At 44.8% G+C, this 19,351-nt stretch overlaps 1 protein-coding gene across 8 annotated transcripts in view; it reads left to right on the forward strand.

Annotated features, from left to right (window-relative positions):
* The first annotated feature begins 1,452 nt into the window (after positions 1 to 1,452).
* NSD1 (nuclear receptor binding SET domain protein 1) overlaps positions 1,453 to 19,351 on the forward strand; it is a 152,664-nt gene continuing 134,765 nt past the window's right edge. Inside the window, exons 1-3 of one of the 8 annotated variants that reach the window (XM_055325654.1) lie at positions 2,039 to 2,057; positions 3,497 to 3,610; positions 4,351 to 4,440. In XM_055325654.1, the coding sequence (XP_055181629.1) occupies positions 3,581 to 3,610; positions 4,351 to 4,440 (120 nt within the window). In that variant the 5' untranslated portion in view covers positions 2,039 to 2,057; positions 3,497 to 3,580. Of the gene's footprint in view, positions 1,589 to 2,038; positions 2,058 to 2,187; positions 2,378 to 2,427; positions 2,464 to 2,612; positions 2,656 to 3,496; positions 4,441 to 19,351 lie in introns of those variants that run through there. The other 7 variants (XM_055325652.1, XM_055325653.1, XM_055325648.1 and 4 more) reach the window with 7 other exon arrangements.

Genomic DNA, 19,351 nt, shown 5'->3' on the forward strand with positions numbered 1-19,351 from the left:
GGAGTTTAGGGACCTCCGTGCCGATGCCGTGCAGTGGGAGGCCAAAAGTGGCCTTTTTCCCAAGTGGGCTCATGGCTAACAGATAGAAGGGCTGCGGGTAAACACTCCACTGGGGCAATAATTATGCACATTTACTAAGCCCAGGGAGGAATGGTAGTCACGTGGCTCTCGAGGGCGGCGCCCTCAGCTTTGAGATGGAGTTAACTCTAATCACAGAAGGCTTTCTGGAGGAGGCGGGATTTTTATGGCGGTAGATCGTGGTTTTCTCTGAACAGCGAGGATTCCCTTAGCACTTTAGGTAACAGCTAGCTGCCGCGGTGAGCCTTTTGCAGGGGTGCAAGTCCAGGGGGCGACGGAGTCAGAACGAATTGGGGGAAGGGCCTCGGGGGCCCGGAGGCCCGGGCTGAGGCTGGGCTTGGAAGCTCTCTGACTTGTCCTTACGCCGCCGTCTTTGATGTTTGGACGCTTCGCGGCCGTTCCCGGCCAGAGCTGCCGGGCCCCGGGCGCTGGGCGCAGGCCTCGAGGTCCAAGGCGCCCTGGGAGCGGACCACACCGGGCGGAAGGTTAGGGCCACTAGGCCTTGCTGGGCCCGCGGAGCCGTCCGCCCTCCCAGGGCAGTTCCGCCGGGGTCCCGAAGCCCGGCTCGCAGGGGCGAGGCGCGCGCTCCCGGGGATCAGGGCTGCGGAGCCGGCGGCCTGCGCTGGGCGGCCGTGGCACGAGAGGGCCATCTGCCTGGGTGCGGAGAACTGCAGCGTCCGCGGTGCGAGGCGCGGCCCCTCCGGGCCCCCAGCCCGCGTCCCCTGCCCCGCGCGCACACACCTCCGGACGCCCGCCCGCCCGCGCCCGCGGCCCGAGTCCCCGTGCCAGGCCCAGACCCAGACTGGGCGCTGGAGGCGGTGCAGGGATTAGTGGACCCCTCCCCCAGCGCTCCCCTCGCCCCGCCCGAGGCCGCGAGGACCCCTGAGCCCGGGGGTGGCGAGGGAGCTTCGTCCCGGCGCTGCCCCGGCTGGGGACGCGGCCTCACTGGGCGGGGGCCGCACGGCGGCAGGCCGAGGTGCGGGCGCGCTGTCAGGCTGCTGCCCGGCTCCGGCGCGGGGGGTGGGCTCGGCGCGGGGGTCGCCCAGCCTCATCCCCCGGCCGAGGCCACGGCCCGGCAAGCAGTGCCCGGGCGGGTAACCCGACCCGACCCGGCTCCCGGTCGCTGCTCACCCCGCAAGGCCGGGCAGGGGGAGGGAGAGAAATGGGAGGGAGGGGGAAGGGAAGGGAAGGGGTGGTGGGTGAGGGGCTGTGGGGACCGCAGGGCCGAGTCCCCGGCCTGTCTGCGCTGCTCTGGGGCGGCTGCCTGTGCCACCCGGGACGAGCCAGCCCCCTGCCTCGCGGGCGTCGGGCCTGCGGCAGGAGGGAGCCCTGAGGCTGCACAAGCTTGGCTCGGGGAGGCAGACCCGAGCTGCTGCCTCCATTTTGTTTCCTGCTCTGCTTGGTCTGTGGTGGTGGTGGTGTGGGCTTGGGGTGCGGCCGGGCAGGGGGTTCACCTGCGGCCGCGCCTGCTCGGGGCCTGAGGCCTCGAAGACCCCAGCCCGAGCCCCAGGTGAGCCCTGCGGTAGGAGGGGGGTTGCCTCGGCCTCGGGCCGAGCCGAGCGGGCTGAGGGCAGGTGCCCCGTGGATGGGGAGCCGGGCTGTAACCTAAGATGGAGGTCGGGACTGACGCGGGGCTGGCGGGACGGTCGGACAGGCCTCAGCCGGGCCAGGTGGCGACGGGGCTGGGGCTCGAGATGGGTAGGGTGCAGGAGCCGTGTGCAGCTCGGGGCCGGCGCGGCGCCCCGAGGCAGGTGAGGGGACCTGAGTGCCACCCACGACGCCCGCAGGCCCAGACACTCCGGGGAGGCGCGCGAGGCCCCTGGGGAGGCTGCCTCAGGCCCCGCCCGGACAGCCGGGCCGGCCCGTAGGCCCGGGCCGCAGGCGGGCGCGCGAGGGGAGGGGAGGGGGCGGCAGCGGCGGCTCCGCTGATTGGGCGGCGCGCTCGCGAGCCCGACTTCACCCGCCCTGAACCCCGAAGAGTGAGGCGAGGGAGCGCGCGCGCGGTGGGGGAAGGGGTGCGCGCGCACTCGGTGCCCCAGCCGCACGCGGGCCGGCGCGAGGCGCTGGGTCGCACGCGCCGCCGCGGGGGCGCGCGCGGTGGGGGTGTGAGGAGGAGGAGGAGGCGGCGGCGGAATAGGCCGGGGCAGGTCGCGCTCGCTGCCTGCTCCCTTGAAGAGAGACGCGGGGGGAGGGGGGTGCGGCGAGCGGCTCCGCTCTCTCCCCAAGGCTCCGCTCGCGCCCCAGTGTAATGAGGGTCACCCCCTCCCCCCAGCCGGCCCGGGAGGGGGCGCGGGGCACGGTAACTAGTGCGCTGGGTTGGGTGGCGGGCAGGCGCGAGAAGGAGGGAGGAGGTGGCCGGGCGGGGAAGATGGTGGTGGCTGTGAGGTGAGGGGCGCAGGGGAGGGCCGGGCGCGGCGCGGTGTTGGTGGCCCGCGGCCTTCTAGCCGCGGGCCCCCTCCCCCTCCATCACTACCAGCCGGGCTCAGGCCTAGCCGGCCCGGCCGCCGCGAACTTCCTCCCGGCGCGGCCAGTGCCCCGCCGGCCTCTCGCGCGCACCTCGGCCTCCGCCTCCCTCAGGTAGCCCGGCTGGTGGGCGCGGGGCCGGCTGCCCTCCTGCAGCAAACTTTGCTTGCTGCTTAATATTGATGAGTGCGATCGGCTCGGCCAGGAGGTGCTGCCGCGGCTGCGGAAAGGAGCGCGGCCCGGGCAGGCGGCGGCGGCGTCGGCAGCAGCCATGTTTGTCAAGCTGTAGCAGCTGCTGCTGCCCTGACTCGGCTGCCTCCGTTTCTCTCCCTCTGCCGCGCGTCCCGGCCTCTGGGCCCTGCAGCCGTGGACTGAGCAGTCCTGCAGCCTGGAAGGCGAGGTTCGGGGTGCACCCGCTTCGGCCGACTCGCCTGCGGCCTGGGCACGGCCGCTGCAAGGGCTTCAGCGCCGGCTGGTCGCAGGGTGCAGCGCTATTGTGACCGCTGCACCCGAGCGAGCCAGGAAGGGGGGGGTAACCTTTTTTTGTGCAGCGTCCGGGATCCCCCCTCGAACCTTACAGCCCCCTCCCTTTTGGAGATCCGGACGCTGGACTCCCCCAGCGGGGGATGGGGAGGATGATTCCTGTTTGAGATTCAGGAATTTCTACTGCCAAAGGGATTTTAATTTTAGTTCAGCCCAACTGTCCACCAGTCTGCAGTGCAGGAAAAAGGGACGGGCTGTTTGCATGTGGCAAGGTCTGCCTAGCTTCGGGAAGATGGAGTTTGCGGATGCTCACCGAGGCCATTTTTCCATCGTCAGCTGGGGAACTTTTTCCGCCCATGGAAGTGCAGCAGAAAGGCATCGAGGCCACTAGGCCTTGAGAAGTGGCTGCCATTTTGGAGATAAGAGTCAAATGGCTTATAAACTCAGACTAATTGCTGTTTTTGGATTCCAGATTGATGCTGGCCCAGGATGGATCAGACCTGTGAACTACCTAGAAGAAATTGTCTGCTGCCCTTTTCCAATCCAGTGAATTTAGATGCCCCTGAAGACAAGGACAGCCCTTTCGGTAATGGTCAATCCAATTTTTCTGAGCCACTTAATGGGTGTACTATGCAGTTATCGACTGCCAGTGGAACATCCCAAAATGCTTATGGACAAGATTCTCCATCTTGTTACATTCCACTGCGGAGACTACAGGATTTGGCCTCCATGATCAATGTAGAGTATTTAAATGGGTCTGCTGATGGATCAGAATCCTTTCAAGACCCTGAAAAAAGTGATTCAAGAGCTCAGTCGCCAATTGTTTGCACTTCCTTGAGTCCTGGTGGTCCAACAGCACTTGCTATGAAACAGGAACCCTCTTGTAATAACTCCCCCGAACTCCAGGTAAAAGTAACAAAGACTATCAAGAATGGCTTTCTGCACTTTGAGAATTTTACTTGTGTGGACGATGCAGATGTAGATTCTGAAATGGACCCAGAACAGCCAGTCACAGAGGATGAGAGTATAGAGGAGATCTTTGAGGAAACTCAGACCAATGCCATCTGCAATTATGAGCCTAAATCAGAGAATGGTGTAGACGTGGCCATGGGAAATGAACAAGACAGCACACCAGAGAGTAGACATGGTGCAGTCAAATCGCCATTCTTGCCATTAGCTCCTCAAACTGAAACACAGAAAAATAAGCAAAGAAATGAAGTGGACGGCAGCAATGAAAAAGCAGCCCTTCTCCCAGCCCCCTTTGCACTAGGAGATACAAACGTTACCATAGAAGAGCAATTAAACTCAATAAATTTATCTTTTCAGGATGATCCAGACTCCAGTACCAGTACATTAGGAAACATGCTAGAATTACCTGGAACTTCATCATCATCTACTTCACAGGAATTGCCATTTGTAAGCAGTTTTTGGTACAACTTAAATATATACATAAATGTATATATACAGGCAACTTAAAAGGGAAACATAACTAATTGGTTTTTGGTTGCTTATCAGTTCACAGCTGAGAGCCTATTGCTAGTGATAGGCTTTTTGGGGAAATTTTACTTTGATTTTTAAACGTATCTCTGTTGTAGGAGTTTGGTTCTTTTCAGATTTTTCCAGTTAACTTTCCATTGAGGACTAAGAGAAAACTTTTAAGGGCATTCAATTGAGTTCAGTTATTATTTTTTCAAGGTGGAGGTACACGTTTGTTTAGCTTTTTTTTTTTTTTTTTAAATGCTTTGGCTTGCTGATATCACGAGTACACGAACGTGAACCAAATTCCTGGAGTCCTTTTTTTTTTTTTTTTTTTTTTTTTTTAAACACAAGGGATGGATTATTTTTTTAGTCGGTAGGGTGACTCTTCAGGTTGGAGTGCATTTTGGGTACAAATTGAAAGTGGCTAAGATAAGATCTTAGACATCAGTCAAAATTTAAATTAGGCCGATTTTTCTGAACTACTTGGTGTGAAGGTATAGCATCCTGTGCTTTAAATAACTGCCACCATCAGCATACGCTCCTGGGTCTTCTAGTTTTTAGTTTAGAAGTGTGTGTGTGTGTGTGTGTGTGAGATATGTGTATGTGTATAGAAATGAAAATCTGAGTTACTCAGTAGTGCTGTGTACTGTTGTTAAGGAGTTGTAAATGATAAAGTTCTTTTTTATTTGATCTTTTGCAGAATTTTTTGATCAGTTAGCAGAATGATCAGTTGACTTCTCTTAGTCTGTTTCATCATCTTTAAAATCAAACTTCTTGGTTGTTAAAAGATACCCTTCAGCTTTAAATATTTGATTCTGATGTTGTTTCTGCCCAGATGTATTGTTATGGTCACCTGTAATGTCACCACAGAGGATCTCCCCACTCCCTTATAACTCTGAAATGTTTAAAGATTTAATCACAAAAAAATTTACGTGGTGATTGTTTTGAGTGCATTAAATATTCACTTTACCTTATAGTCTTGATGTTCTTTAAAGTCAAATAGAATGTGGGTGTGTCACTTTTGTTTGTTGATTCATGTATTAAATATGCATTAGTACTCCTTGGTTTCTTAACTTGGCAGTTGCAGATTTTAAAAATTTGCTCTGGTAGTTATCTTGAGTATGTATTGTTTTAGATATTTTTTAGGGTGGATACGCTGTATTGGCAACTTATTGGTAGTTTAGACAAACTCTTTTTCTTGGGTTCACATTGAAATTTATTTTACGTATATGGTTTTGCCTTTCTATTTACATAAAACCCTAGATCTGACAATGGAAATAGGTATTTCTGTAGAAGCATATGTATAGAAACATAAATCTGTGTTTCTCATCAAAGATGTCAGTGGAGTATTGGCTTTATTTATTTATTTATTTATTTATTTATTTTTAAAGATTTTATTTATTCATGAGAGATACAGAAAGAGAGGCAGAGGGAGGATAAGCAGGCTCCATGCAAGGAGCCTGATGTGGGACTTGATCTTGGGAATCCGGGACTTGATCCCGGGACTCTAGGATCATGCCCTGAGCCAAAGGCAGACAGACGCTCAACCACTAAGCCACCCAGGCATCCCGAGTATTGGCTTTATTATGAACAATCGACAGTATTGGAGCCTGTAGACAGCATGTTAGGTATCTAAAGTGGGAGTTAGTAAACTTGTATAAATAGACAATTTTTTTTCTGGCAGAAAGTCTAAATTGCTTAAAGACTTAATGGGTTTGAAGAGGCAAGTAACCAGTTTATTTAGGCCTTTGGTTTAAGATTGTGGATGCAATCTATAGCTTTGATTTTTGCCTTTGATTATTTATTTATTATTATATTTTTTTGCCTTTGATATTTTTTAACTGAATATTTGATAGTATCAAATCAATCTCAGAATGCAAATTCAGCTGAACAATATAGCTTGGGAAAGATGTAATAAAAATTCTTAGGGGATCCCCGGGTGGCTCAGCAGTTTAGCGCCTGCCTTTGGCTCAGGGCATGATCCTAGAGTCCCGGGATCAAGTCCCACATCAGGCTCCTTGCATAGAGTCTGCTTCTCCCTCTGCCTGTGTTTCTGCCACTCTCGCGCTCTCTGTCTCTCATGAATAAATAAAAAAAAAATCTAAATGGTCACATGCTATTAATACATTCAGGCTATTTACACTTAATTAGTTGATGCAGCATATACAGAACACTTACTCTGCATTAGATTCTCTTGTCAGGGCTGGAAATTTTATGATTTATGATTATGATCATGATTAGTATTTTTAGAGAGAGAGAGAGCACATGCATGAGCAGAAGGACAGAGGGAGAGGGAGAGAAATCCCAAGCAGGCTGCTGCTGAGCATAGACCTCTGATGCCGGGCTTGATCTCAGAACCCTGAAGATAATGACCTGATTTGAAACCAAGAGTGGGTTGCTCAACCAACTGAGCCATCCTGGTGCTGCAGGGCTAGAAATTTTAGAAAATCATTAGCAAATGCTATTTGTCTTCTTCTTCTTCTTCTTCGTCTTCGTCTTCTTCTTTTTTTTTTTTTTAAAGATTTTGTTGGGACGCCTGGGTGGCTCAGTGGTTGAGCGTCTGCCTTTGGCCCAGGGCATGATCCTGGAGTCCTGGGATCGAGTCCCATGTCGGGCTCCCTGCATGGAGCCTGCTTCTCCCTCTCCCTGTGTCTCTGCCTCTCTATCTCTCATGAATAAATAAATAAAATCTTTTTTTTTTTTTAATAAATAAAATCTTAAAAAAAAAAAGATTTTACTTATTCACAAGAGACACAATGAGAGAGAGGCAGAAACATAAGCAGAGGGAGGAGAAGCAGGCTCCATGCAGAAAGCCCGATGGTGGGACTCGATCCTGGTACTCCAGGATCACACCCTGAACCAAAGGCAGATGCTCAACCACTGAGCCACCCAGGCGTCCCTGGTCTTTTTCTTTTGTCTGTGATTTTTTTTTTTTTAAGATTTTATTTATTTATTAGAACGCATGCGCACAAGCAGGGAGAGCAGCAGACTGAGGGAGAAGCAGGCTCCCCACTAAGCAAGGAGCTGGATGGGGGACTTGATCCCAGGACCCTGTGATCATAACCTAGCTGAAGGCAAACACTTAACCTGAGCCACCAGGGTGTCCCTGTCTGTGATATTATGATAGAATAAGATTCTCTTATTGTGTGAGAGTGAAAGTAGTTATTAGGATTGTATTCTTCCTGTCTAGAATTAGAGACAGGAAAGACAGGAATTAGAGAAAAACTAACGATTCATGATCATATTGTCTGTTGTTTTATATATCTAGCTATAAGCAGACTGTTTGCCTCCTATCATAAATAACAGCCTCTCAGTTTATTCTTACAGTCTTTAAGTTATTTTGTCTGAATATAGTGATGTGAAATGATTGTCATAGTTAATAGTCCTGACTTGGTGCTTTTATATTTAATTAGGTTGACACCTAATTCTTGCCAGTGAACATACATAGTGTACAGAGTTCATAATATGTAGGTATTTGATAAAATATTGAAGGAACATTGGTCCCAGAGCTGTAAGTTTAAACAGGCAATAACTTACACCTTGTTAAGTGCTTTAATCTGTATTGTCTCCTTGGGTCTTCATAGCCTTGTAGTAAAAAGATGTCATAAATGATACAGGTCATCTTCAAGGTACTTGAGATTATTAGCGATTCAAGACTAAAATCCTTGAAATCAAAGAATTATCTCAGTACTCTTGGTTTTCTGTGGTGACTTCTGATAGTGTCTGACACTCTGACGCTGGGCCTGGTTTACTCACTAGGCTGATTTTTTTTTAAAGATTTTATTTATTTATTTATTATTATTATTATTATTATTATTTTTTTTTTAAGATTTTATTTATTCATGAAAGACACACACAGAGAGGCAGAGACACAGGCCGAGGGAGAAGCAGGCTTCCTGTGGGGAGCCTGATGTGGGACATCCCAGGACCCCGGGACCACGCCCTGAGCCAAAGGCAGATAGTCAACCGCTGAGCCACCCAGTCATCCCACATTAGGCTGATTTGTAGCAGTTGTTTGTTTTCTGCTCTTCCCTTATATGTTTTATGGAGAATTTATACTATGGTGGTATTCATGAATTTAGGGATAGTCAAAATTCTTAGGATGTAGTTAGCTCCGCTATGATCTGATGTACATATTTATAAAGAAGACCACTGAAATTGAATCCACTTAAAATGGAGACCAAAATTTCATAATAAGGAGAAGAGGATTTACTTAGGATTTTTAAACTTTAAAAAAATTTTTTTTAAGATTTTATGTATTCATTAGAGACACACAGAGAGAGGCAGAGACACAGACAGAGGAGAAGCAGGCTCCATGCAGGAAGCCTGATGTGGGACTTGATCCTGGGACTCCAGGATCATGCCCTGGGCCGAAGGCAGGCGCCAAACCACTGAGCTACCCAGGGATCCCTACTTAGGATTTTATGTTAAAAAGTAAAATTAATAATTATGAAGAGAAGTTTTTTAAACCTTTATCAAACTTTGGTTATGATGACAACTGTTTGTTATAATAAGGCAAGAATCAAATAGATTAAAAGAAATTCTGTCCAGCAAAATTGTACAATAGCGAGATGACATACTTATTTTGGTTCACTCTCATCGTGATCATAAAGAGGGTAAATTTTTGTTAAATAGTTAAGGACTTAATCAGTTTTAGTAAGATTCGCTTTTAGAAATGTCCACTCTGGAAGATTTCAAGTGTGTACCAAAGAAGAGAGAATAGTAGACATTTCTATGTACATAACCATTTTAAAAAATAACATATTTTACCAATCTTGTTTTATCATCTCTTCATTGTATCATTCACTTATATTTCTTAATTCTTTGATGTTTATCCTGTTACTCTTTTTTTTTTTTTTTTTTTTTAAGATTCTATTCATCCATTCATGAGAGACACAGACAGAGAGAGTCAGAGACACAGGCAGAAGGAGAAGCAGGCTCCATGCAGGGAGCCTGACATGGGACTCCATCCTGAGTCTCCAGGATCAGGCCCTGGGCTGAAGGCGATGCTAAACCGCTGAGCCACCTGGACTGCCCTCATGTTATTCTTTAACCTCCTGTGCTATTATGTTGTCAGTTGTCACTTGTTTACTGGTTGACCTAGGTTGTCTTTTCCTTGCCTGTAATCAGAGTGGTTTTTCTTTATTTATATTGACTAGAAGAAACACAGCATCTTTTCTCCAGATTTGTTTGCAGTTTCACCTTGTAATGGATTGGCATTATAATATTAGTTCTTTCATCAGGTGGACATAGACACTGTATTGTTCATAGGAAGACGTTTGAATGGAGACTTTTAAAAAGAAGATTTATTTCTTTGAGAGAGCTCGAGCTCTCGCACTCTGGGGGTGTGGGGCGAGGTGAGGGATTTAGGGAGAATGAGAGAGAATATTTTTTTTTTTTTAAAGATTTTATTTATTCATGAGAAACAGAGAGAGAGGCAGAGACACAGGCAGAGGGAGAAGCAGGCTCCATGCAGGGAGCCCGACATGAGAGACTGGATCCCGGGTCTCCAGATCACGCCCTTTGTCCCTAAACTGCTAAACCCCCCGGGCTGCCCATGAGAGAATCTCCAGTAGACACCCTGCTGTGCTTGGAAGAGCCAGAGTCTGGCTGGATCTCAGGACCCTGAGATCATGACCTGAGCTGAAATGAGTGGGATGTTGAACTGACTGGGCCACCCAGGTGCCTCTGCATGGAGACTTTTTTTGCCATTTAAAAATATTTTTGGGTCCTGGGATTGAGCCCCGCATTGGGCTCCTTGTTCAGAGGGAGCCTGTTTCTCCCTCTACCTGTTGGTCCCCCTGCTTGTGCTCTTCTCTGTCAAATATTTATTTATTTATTTGTTTGTTTTTTTAAGATTTTATTTATTTATTAATGAGAGAGAGAGAGCGAGCACGCATAGCAGAGGGAGAAGCAGGCTCCATGCAGGGAGCCCAACGTGGGACTTGACCCCAGGTCCCCAGGATCAGGCCCTGGGCTGAAGGCAGCGCTAAACTGCTGAGCCACCCGGGCTGCCCTCTGTCAAATCTTTATTTAATTTATTTATTTTATTAATTAATTTATTTTTTTTAAAAATTTTTAAAATTTTTATTTATTTATGATAGTCACACAGAGAGAGAGAGAGAGAGAGAGAGAGGGAGAGAGGCAGAGACATAGGCAGAGGGAGAAGCAGGCTCCATGCACCGGGAGCCCGATGTGGGATTCGGTCCCGGGTCTCCAGGATCGCACCCTGGGCCAAAGGCAGGCGCCAAACCGCTGCGCCACCCAGAGATCCCTCCTCTGTCAAATCTTTAAAACACACACAGGCACACGAAACCTTAGACTTGGGCAGAATCAGTAGTAGAAAGAAAAGGGTGAGTTAATCCAAAAGATTATTTCAGAGGAGAGAAATTGGTAGCCCTTTCGGGCTGCCTGGATTGGAGGCAAAATTGGAGTCAGGATTTGAGGAAAGGAGAGGTGAGCGCAGATGATACTTAAGGCTTTTGTTGTTGCCTAAGACAGTGATTCCTCAGGGATTCTCTCCTCTGCTGTCATCCCACCAATTCTCTACTTTCACGTTTCCTGTCTCAGGAGAAAATGGATCCTATCTCCATACGTCTCTGGTTCTGCTCTTTGACTCCCTCCTTGCTGGAGGACCTTGTGTTACTCATTACTCTTTCCTCTTACTCTGAAGTCTTTATTCTCTACCTTTCTCCTATGTCACTATTTCTCCCTAAAAACAGGGTGACATATTCCTATTCTAAAGGAATCTTTATATATCCTATAATCCCTCCAGTGATCTTGCCCCTTTAATAGTGAATTTCTTGAAAGAGTTACCACTCTATTTACCTCTCATTAATGCTCTGTGGATTGGCTTTTATATCCTTCTGTCTGCTGCAACTGTTCTTTTATAAGTCACAGATGACACTTCAATACTTACTTACTCTGTTAGATTTGCAGCATTTGACTACCACTTTGACTGTTTGCTCTCTTTTATTCCTCTTTCATTTTCTGCAGTCTCATCCACTTTGTGGATTCACTTTGCTGCTACTCTGCTGTGTGAAAATGCTCTTGACCTGACTTCTGAGCTTTAGACCAAGAAATTCTAATCACCAACCAGCCTTCTTTTCTAACCATATCATATTCACTTTTGAACCTATCCCTTATATTGCCACACATTTTCTTCTATATTATTGGTGGCATCCTCTTTCTCTTCATTTCAGGGCTGGAAACTTTGGAGTCATGTATTCATAATTTTTTTTTTAAGATTTTTTTAATTTATTTATTCATGAGGGAAACAGAGAGAGAGGCAGAGACACACAGGCAGAGGGAGAAGCAGGCTCCATGCAGGGAGCCTGATGTGGGACTTGATCCCAGGACTCCAAGATCACGCCCTGGGCCAGAGGCAGGCACCAAACTGCTGAGCCACCCAGGGAGCCCCTCATAATTTATATGATAATTTGAGTGCTTCTTCTGTGCCAGGCATGGCTAGTCTTAAAAAAAAAGGTAAGACAGTCTGTTTTTAGGCAACTTGACTGTTTAAGGATGACATGTAAACAGTGACAATACAGAATACTAAGTGGTGTAATATTTGTTAGAGATACAGTACTGTGACATATCTGGAGTAATCAGGAAGAACTTCACAGAAAGGCTGTATATAATTGAGCGAGAGACATTCTAGTAAGAAGGAATAACATACACAAATGCGAAGAAATTCTTTGATAGGAATCTAGAGAGAAGTGGGCATGTCAGGAGATAAAACATAAAGATAGGCTTTCGGGGTGCCTGGGTGACTCAGTGGTTGAGCATCTGCCTTTGGCTTAGGTTGTGGTCCCTGGGTCCTGGGATCGAGTCATGCATTGGGCCCCCTGCAGGGAGTATGCTTCTCCCTCTGCCTGTATCTCTGCCTCTCTCTGTGTGTCTCTCAGGGATAAATAAATACGATCTTAAAAAATAAAAAAAGATAAAGTCAAGTTTAAAAATTTTTTTAAAAAGATTTATTTATTATTTATTTATTTATTCCTGAGACACAGAGAGAAAGGCAGACATAGGCAAAGAGAGAAGCAGGCTCGCAGCAGGGAGCCCAAGGCGGGACATGATCTCAGGACCTCAGGATCACGCCCTGAGCTGAAGGCAGATGCTCAACCGCTGAGTCACGCTGTACCCTGTATGTACTCTTTTATTTAAAAAAAAAAAATTTTTTTTTTTTTTTTTTATTTATGATAGTCACACACAGAGAGAGAGAGGGCAGAGACACAGGCAGAGGGAGAAGCAGGCTCCATGCACCGGGAGCCTGACGTGGGATTCGATCCCGGGTCTCCAGGATCGCGCCCTGGGCCAAAGGCAGGCGCCAAACCGCTGCGCCACCCAGGGATCCCGTACCCTGTATGTACTCTTTTAAAAATATTTTGGTAGGGGCAGCCGGGGTGGCTCTGCAGTTTGGCACTGTCTTCAGCTCGGGGCATCATCCTGGAGACCCCAGATCAAGTCCCATGTTGGGCTTTAAAGATTTTTAAAAAATCTTTATTTTTCATTTTTAAAATATTTATTATATATGATATATGGATATATATGTGGATAATATGGATATATGGATATATATTATAATATATAGATTTATATATATCTTCATATATTAAGATCTTATTTATTCATGAGAGAGACAGAAAAGAGAGAGGCAGAGACACAGGCAGAGATTCGAGAAGCAGACTTCATGCAGGGAGCCCAATGTGGGACTGGATCCTGGGACTCCAGGATCACACCCTGAGCTGAAGGAAGATGCTTAACCCCTGAGCCACCCAGGCATTCCTACAACCAGGATATTTATGATGTAATCCATCAATCTTGTGCAAGTGTCCCCAGTTTTTGTTTTTCATGGTTATTTTTTTTCCAAAAGGAAATTCTGTATTTCTAAAAAGATATGTTCCAGATGTCTCCAGTTTTATCTGTACTCATTTTGTGTAGTACATAGTATATATAATGTGTATATTCAGTTCCATACATTTTTATCACCTGTATAGTTTTATGCATGTACCACCATGGTCAAGATATAAACTAGTTCCAGGAACACCACAAGATCTCTCCTGTGGCCCTTTTATATCATATCCATCTCCTTAAAGCTCCTTCTTCAGCCTTTTCTAACTAAACCTGTCCTTTGTAAAATTTTTATTTCCAAAATGTTACATAAATGGTATCATACAGTGTATTGATTTTTTGGGATTGGGTTTTTTTTCACTTATATGTGTAAGTCCCTAGAGATTCATTCAGTTTATTGAGCGTATCAATCTTTTATTCCTTTTTATTACTAAGATTCCACAGAGTGTATATACCATGCATTTAACCATACAGCTGTTAAAGAACATCGGGCCAAATCCTGGCTTTTGGCTGTTAGAAGTAAAAGTGCTGTTAACATTTGTATACAGGTTTTTTTTTTTTTTTTTTGTATACAGGTTTTTGTGTAAACCTGTTTTCATTTCTCTGGAATAAATGCTTAAGAGTTGTAATTGTTGAATTGTATGGTAGTGACATGTTTAATTTTATAGGAAGCTGCTGAGCTGATTTCCAGACTCTCTGCATCCTTGCTATCATTTGGTGTTGTCATTATTTTTTTCTTTTCTTTTTGTTTTTCAAGATTTTTATTTTTTTTTAAATTTTTTATTTATTTATGATAGTCACACAGAGAGAGAGAGAGAGAGAGAGGAGAGAGGGGCAGAGACATAGGCAGAGGGAGAGGCAGGCCCCATGCACTGGGAACCCGACGTGGGATTCGATCCCGGGTCTCCAGGATCACGCCCTGGGCTAAAGGCAGGTGCTAAACCACTGCGCCACCCAGGGATCCCAAGATTTTTATTTTTAAGTAACCTTTGCATCCACTGTGGGGTTTGAGCTTACAATCACAGATCAAGAGTCATATGTTTTACCAACTGAGCCAGGCAGGTGCCCCTTTTTAATTTTTCTATTTTTTTCCTTATTCATTCATTCATTCATTCATTCATTTCCAGTGTAATTAATGGACAGTGTTAAATTAGTTTTGGGGTACAATATAATGATTCAGCACCTTTCTTAAAGATTTTACTTCTTTTTTTTTTAAGATTTTACTTCTTTAGAAAGAGCACACGTAGGTAAGCACACGTAAGGGAAGGTGGGGAGGGGCAAAGGGCAAAGGAGAGAGAATCTCAAGTGAGATTCTGCACACTGAGAGCAGAGCCCTGTGGGCTCAGTCCAGCCATTGTGAGATCATGACCTGAGCTGAAATTGAGTCAGATGCTTAACCAATTGAGCCACCAAGATGCCCCCAATGATCCAGCAATTCTATACATTAGTGCTCAACATGATGTGTTCTCTTAATCTCCTTAGCCCATTTCACCCATCCCCCTCCAATATCCTCTCTGTAGCTATCCATTTGTTCTATTTAAGAGTCTAGTCTTTTGTCTCTTTTTTCTTTTGTTATTTTGTTTCTTAAATTCCAGGGACCTAGGTTTTTTTCCTTTGTTATTTTGTTTCTTAAATTCCAGGGACACCTGGGTGGCTCAGTCCCTTAAGTGTCTGAGTCTTGATTTCGGCTCAGGTCATGATCTCAGAGTCCTGAGATCAAGCCCTGACTGCATGGGGCTGCTGGGCGTGGAGCTTACTTAAGATTCTCTCCCTCTGTGTTCCTCCCCACCCTCTGCTTGCATGCACATGCACTTGAAAAAAAAATCCACGAGTAGAAATTATACGGTATTTGTCTTCCTTTGACTTATTTCATTTAGCCTTTTACCTACTAGACCCATCCATATTGTTGCAAATGGAAAAATCTCATTCTTTTTTTATGATGACTGTATTCCACTGTGTGTGTGTTTGTGTATACATACCCACAATACACCTTTTTTAATCCATTCATCTGTCAGTGGACATTTGGGCTGCTTCCATATCTTGGATATTGCAAATAATGTTGCAGTAAACATAGGGGTGTATATATCTTTTTAAATTGATGCTTTTATATTCTTTGGGTAAATATCGAGTAAAAGTACTGGATCATCTGATTTTTAATTTTTTTTGAGGAACCTCTGTACTGTTTTCCACAGTGGCTGCACCATTTGCATTCCACCAACAATGTGGATTCCTTTTTCCAACAGTAAGGGTTCCTTTTTCTCCACATCTTTGTCAATGCTTGTTTCTTGTGTTTTTGATTTTAGCCATTCTGACAGATTTTAGCCATTCTGTGAGGTGATGTCTCATTGTAGTTTTGATTTGCATTTGTGTTGTTACTATTTTTATTTCAGCTCTTTTGATAGTTAATGTAATGATATCTCATTATGGTTTTAATTGGCATATTCCTGATAGCTAATGATGTTGAACATCTTTTTGTGTGCTTATTTGCCATCTGTATATCCTCTGGTGAAATATGTTCATCTCTTTTGCCCATTTTCTAATTGGGTTGTTTGATTTTTTTTTTTTTTTTAACTGTTGAGTTTTGAGAGTTCCTTGTATATTCTAGGTGATCTACATTCTTTGTAATGGTTTTATACAAACCGTAAGTTTTAAGCATTGCTTCCACTTTTAGATAATTTATTAGATAACCAACAAGATCATACATACTTGTGGTTTCCCCTTAATAAATTGGAACAGATTTTAGTGTTGCTTTTATGAGGCAGAATTACTTTATTAAGGTTTCTAAAGTTCTTTTCACATCTCCAGTGATGTTGTATAAAATACCGTAATACTCTGGTAAAGATTGCTAGAAGGATAAAATCCATTTTAGAGTATGAGCAATTGTATTTACACATAGATTAAATTAAAAGTAATTACTGGTTATATGATATCCCCTTATATACCAGGAAAAGTCTGAATAAAGGTAGTCTTTCTTTGTAAATTATGAGGGTATATTTTCTATATCTAATTTCTCTTTAATGTGTAATTGGAGCTGTTGGGGATCCCTGGTCCAAGTAGGTGATATACAAGTTACCTTTGTGCTCAGTAAAAATAATAGACATTAATGCTATGCAAATTGTCATTGGAATTTTATGTCCAAAGGTGTTTCTTTAATATTGCATTTGGTTCAATTAACAGTGTATTGAATTTGTTTTTGTAATTAGTGTATCAAGGAAAAACACCTCCACCCATGCTGTCATCTGTAAGGAATTGCAGGGCAGTTGTTGAGAGGTAATAAAATTGTAAATTTAAAGTGCTTTTTTAGGGCACCTGGGTAGCTCAGTTGGTTGAGAATTTGCCTTGGGCTCAGGTCATGATGTAGGGGGTCCTGGGATTGAGTCTAACATGGAACTCCCTGCTCCACAGGAAGCCTGCTTCTCCCTCTGCCTCTGGCTCTCTCTTTCTGTGTCTCATGAATAAATGAATAAAATCTTAAAAAAAAAAGTGCTTTTATTTTTAAACAGAGCTTTGGGGCAGAAGTATTATAGTGGAGGTAATAAAACCACTGAGATCACTTCTTTGGTGAAGTAGATGTTAGAATTGAAAGGAAAGTCTTGATAGATAATATCTGTGGAATATCTTTCTAGTAATAATTTCATAATAATGTTTGTGGAATATTTTCCTAAGGATAAACTGCTGGTAGTGGAATTATCAGGGCAGTGGGTTAGATTTTTTTGTGTGTGTCTTTTTTTTTTTTTTTTAAGCGAATTATTTTGTTTTATTTTTTTTTTATTTAAAGATTTTTATTTCTTTCCTTTTTTTTTGTTTTTATTTATTTATTTTTTTAATAAATTAATTTTTATTGGTGTTCAATTTACCAACATACAGAATAACACCCAGTGCTCATCCCGTCAAGTGTCCCCCTCCGTGCCCGTCACCCATTCACCCCCACCCCCCGCCCTCCTCCCCTTCCACCACCCCTAGTTCATTTCCCAGAGTTAGAAGTCTTTATGTTCTGTCTCCCTTTCTGATATCTCCCACACATTTCTTCTCCCTTCCCTTATATTTTTGTGTCTTGATATATCTTTTTCTATATGACTTTCTAAGAGGATTGTACTTTTTTTTTATTTTTTTTTAAGATTTTATGTATTTATTCATGAGAGACACACAGAGAGAGAGGCAGAGACACAGGCAGAGGGAGAAGTAGGCTCCATGCAGGGAGCCCGACGTGGGACTCGATTCCGGGTCTCCAGGATCAGGCCCTGGACTGAAGGCAGCGCTAAACCGCTGAGCCACCCGGGCTGCCCCGGATTGTACCTTTAAAAAAAAATTTTTTTTTAAAGATTTTATTTATTCATGAGAAACAGGCAGAGACACAGGCAGAGGGAGAAGCAGGCTCCCTAAAGGGAACCTGATTCAGGAGTCGATCCCAGAACCCCAGGATGGTGCCCTGAGCCAAAGGCAGATGCTCAACCACTGAGCCACCCAGGTGTCCCAGGATTGTGCCATTTTAATAGTTTTTTTTTTTTAATTTTATTTTTAACCTCTACCCAAAATAGGGCTCCAATTCGTACCCCTGAGATTGAGTTGCATGATTCACCAAGTGAGCCACCCATCAGCCCCTATTTGAATAGTTTTAAATAGGGTGAGAGTCTAGCATTTACCCCATTTTGATAGCGAAACCAACTTTAATAGCACTCATGTTTTAAATTTTTTTCTTTAGTAAATGGATGTATAATGCTACCAAAGATTGGTTTAATTAATACTTTATTGTTGAAATGATTTCCATTTGTTTATTGTTTATAATTTTTCTTTCTTTTTTTTTTTTTAATTTTATTTATTTATTTATTTATGATAGTCACACACACACAGAGAGAGAGAGAGGCAGAGACACAGGCAGAGGGAGAAGCAGGCTCCATGCACCGGAAGCCCGACGTGGGACTCGATCCCGGGTCTCCAGGATGGTGCCCTGGGCCAAAGGCAGGCGCTAAACCGCTGCGCCACCCAGGGATCCCCAATTGTTTATAATTTTTCTATGACCTTTGGGTCTATACCCTTTGCTTACTTAAATACTCAGATTTATTTATTTATTTATTTATTTATTTATTTATTTATTTTTAAATACTCAGATTTAAATGTTTTATAGTTACTATCCTTTTATTTCATCGGATATAAATATTGCAATTTCTTTTTAGTTTTAGTGAATGATTTACTGTAGTTGTAGAGCTGGTTTGATTTTTCATATACCCATATCTTTGTTTTGAAGTGATTTCTTTTATTGATTCCAAACATATTGTGCATTTATATATTTGATAAACTAAGTTTACAGACTTGTAAAAATGTGAAGAAATCCTATCTGCCACAGTCTTACTGATTTAATATGAATTTTATTTATTTATTTTAAAAGATTTTATATGAGAGAGAGAGGGTGAGGAAGAGAAAGCATGAGTAAGGTGGAGGAGCGGAGGGAGAAGCAGACTCCTCACTGATTAGGGAGCCTGATATGGGGCTCAGTCCAGAACTCTGGGATCATGACTTAAGCCGAAGGCAGACACTCAACCAACTGAGCCACCCAGGTGCCCCAATGTGGATTTTTTTTTTTAAGATTTTATTTATTTATTCATGAGAGACACGGTGGGGGGGAGAGAGGCAGGCAGAGACACAGGCAGAGACACAGGCAGAGGAAGAAGCAGACTCCATGCAGGGAGCCTGATGTGGGATTCGATCCCGGGTCTCCAGGATCATGCCCTGTGCCGAAGGCGGTGTTAAACCGCTGAGCCACCCGGGCTGCCTTCCAATGTGGATTTTTATTTTGATATCCAGTACTATGCTGATGACAGTTTTTTTTTTTTTTAAGATTTTATTTATTTATTCATGAGAGACAGGCAGAGACATGGGGGGTGGGGAAGCAGGCTCTCTCTGAGGATCCTGATGCAGAATTCGATCCCAGGATCCTAGGATAACACCCTGGGCCAAGGGCAGACACTTAACCAGTGAACCACCCAGGCGCCCCTGA

The sequence above is a fragment of the Nyctereutes procyonoides genome, unplaced genomic scaffold, assembly GCF_905146905.1.
Source record: "Nyctereutes procyonoides isolate TBG_1078 unplaced genomic scaffold, NYPRO_anot_genome, whole genome shotgun sequence".
In the NCBI taxonomy this organism is placed as follows: Eukaryota; Metazoa; Chordata; class Mammalia; order Carnivora; family Canidae; genus Nyctereutes; species Nyctereutes procyonoides.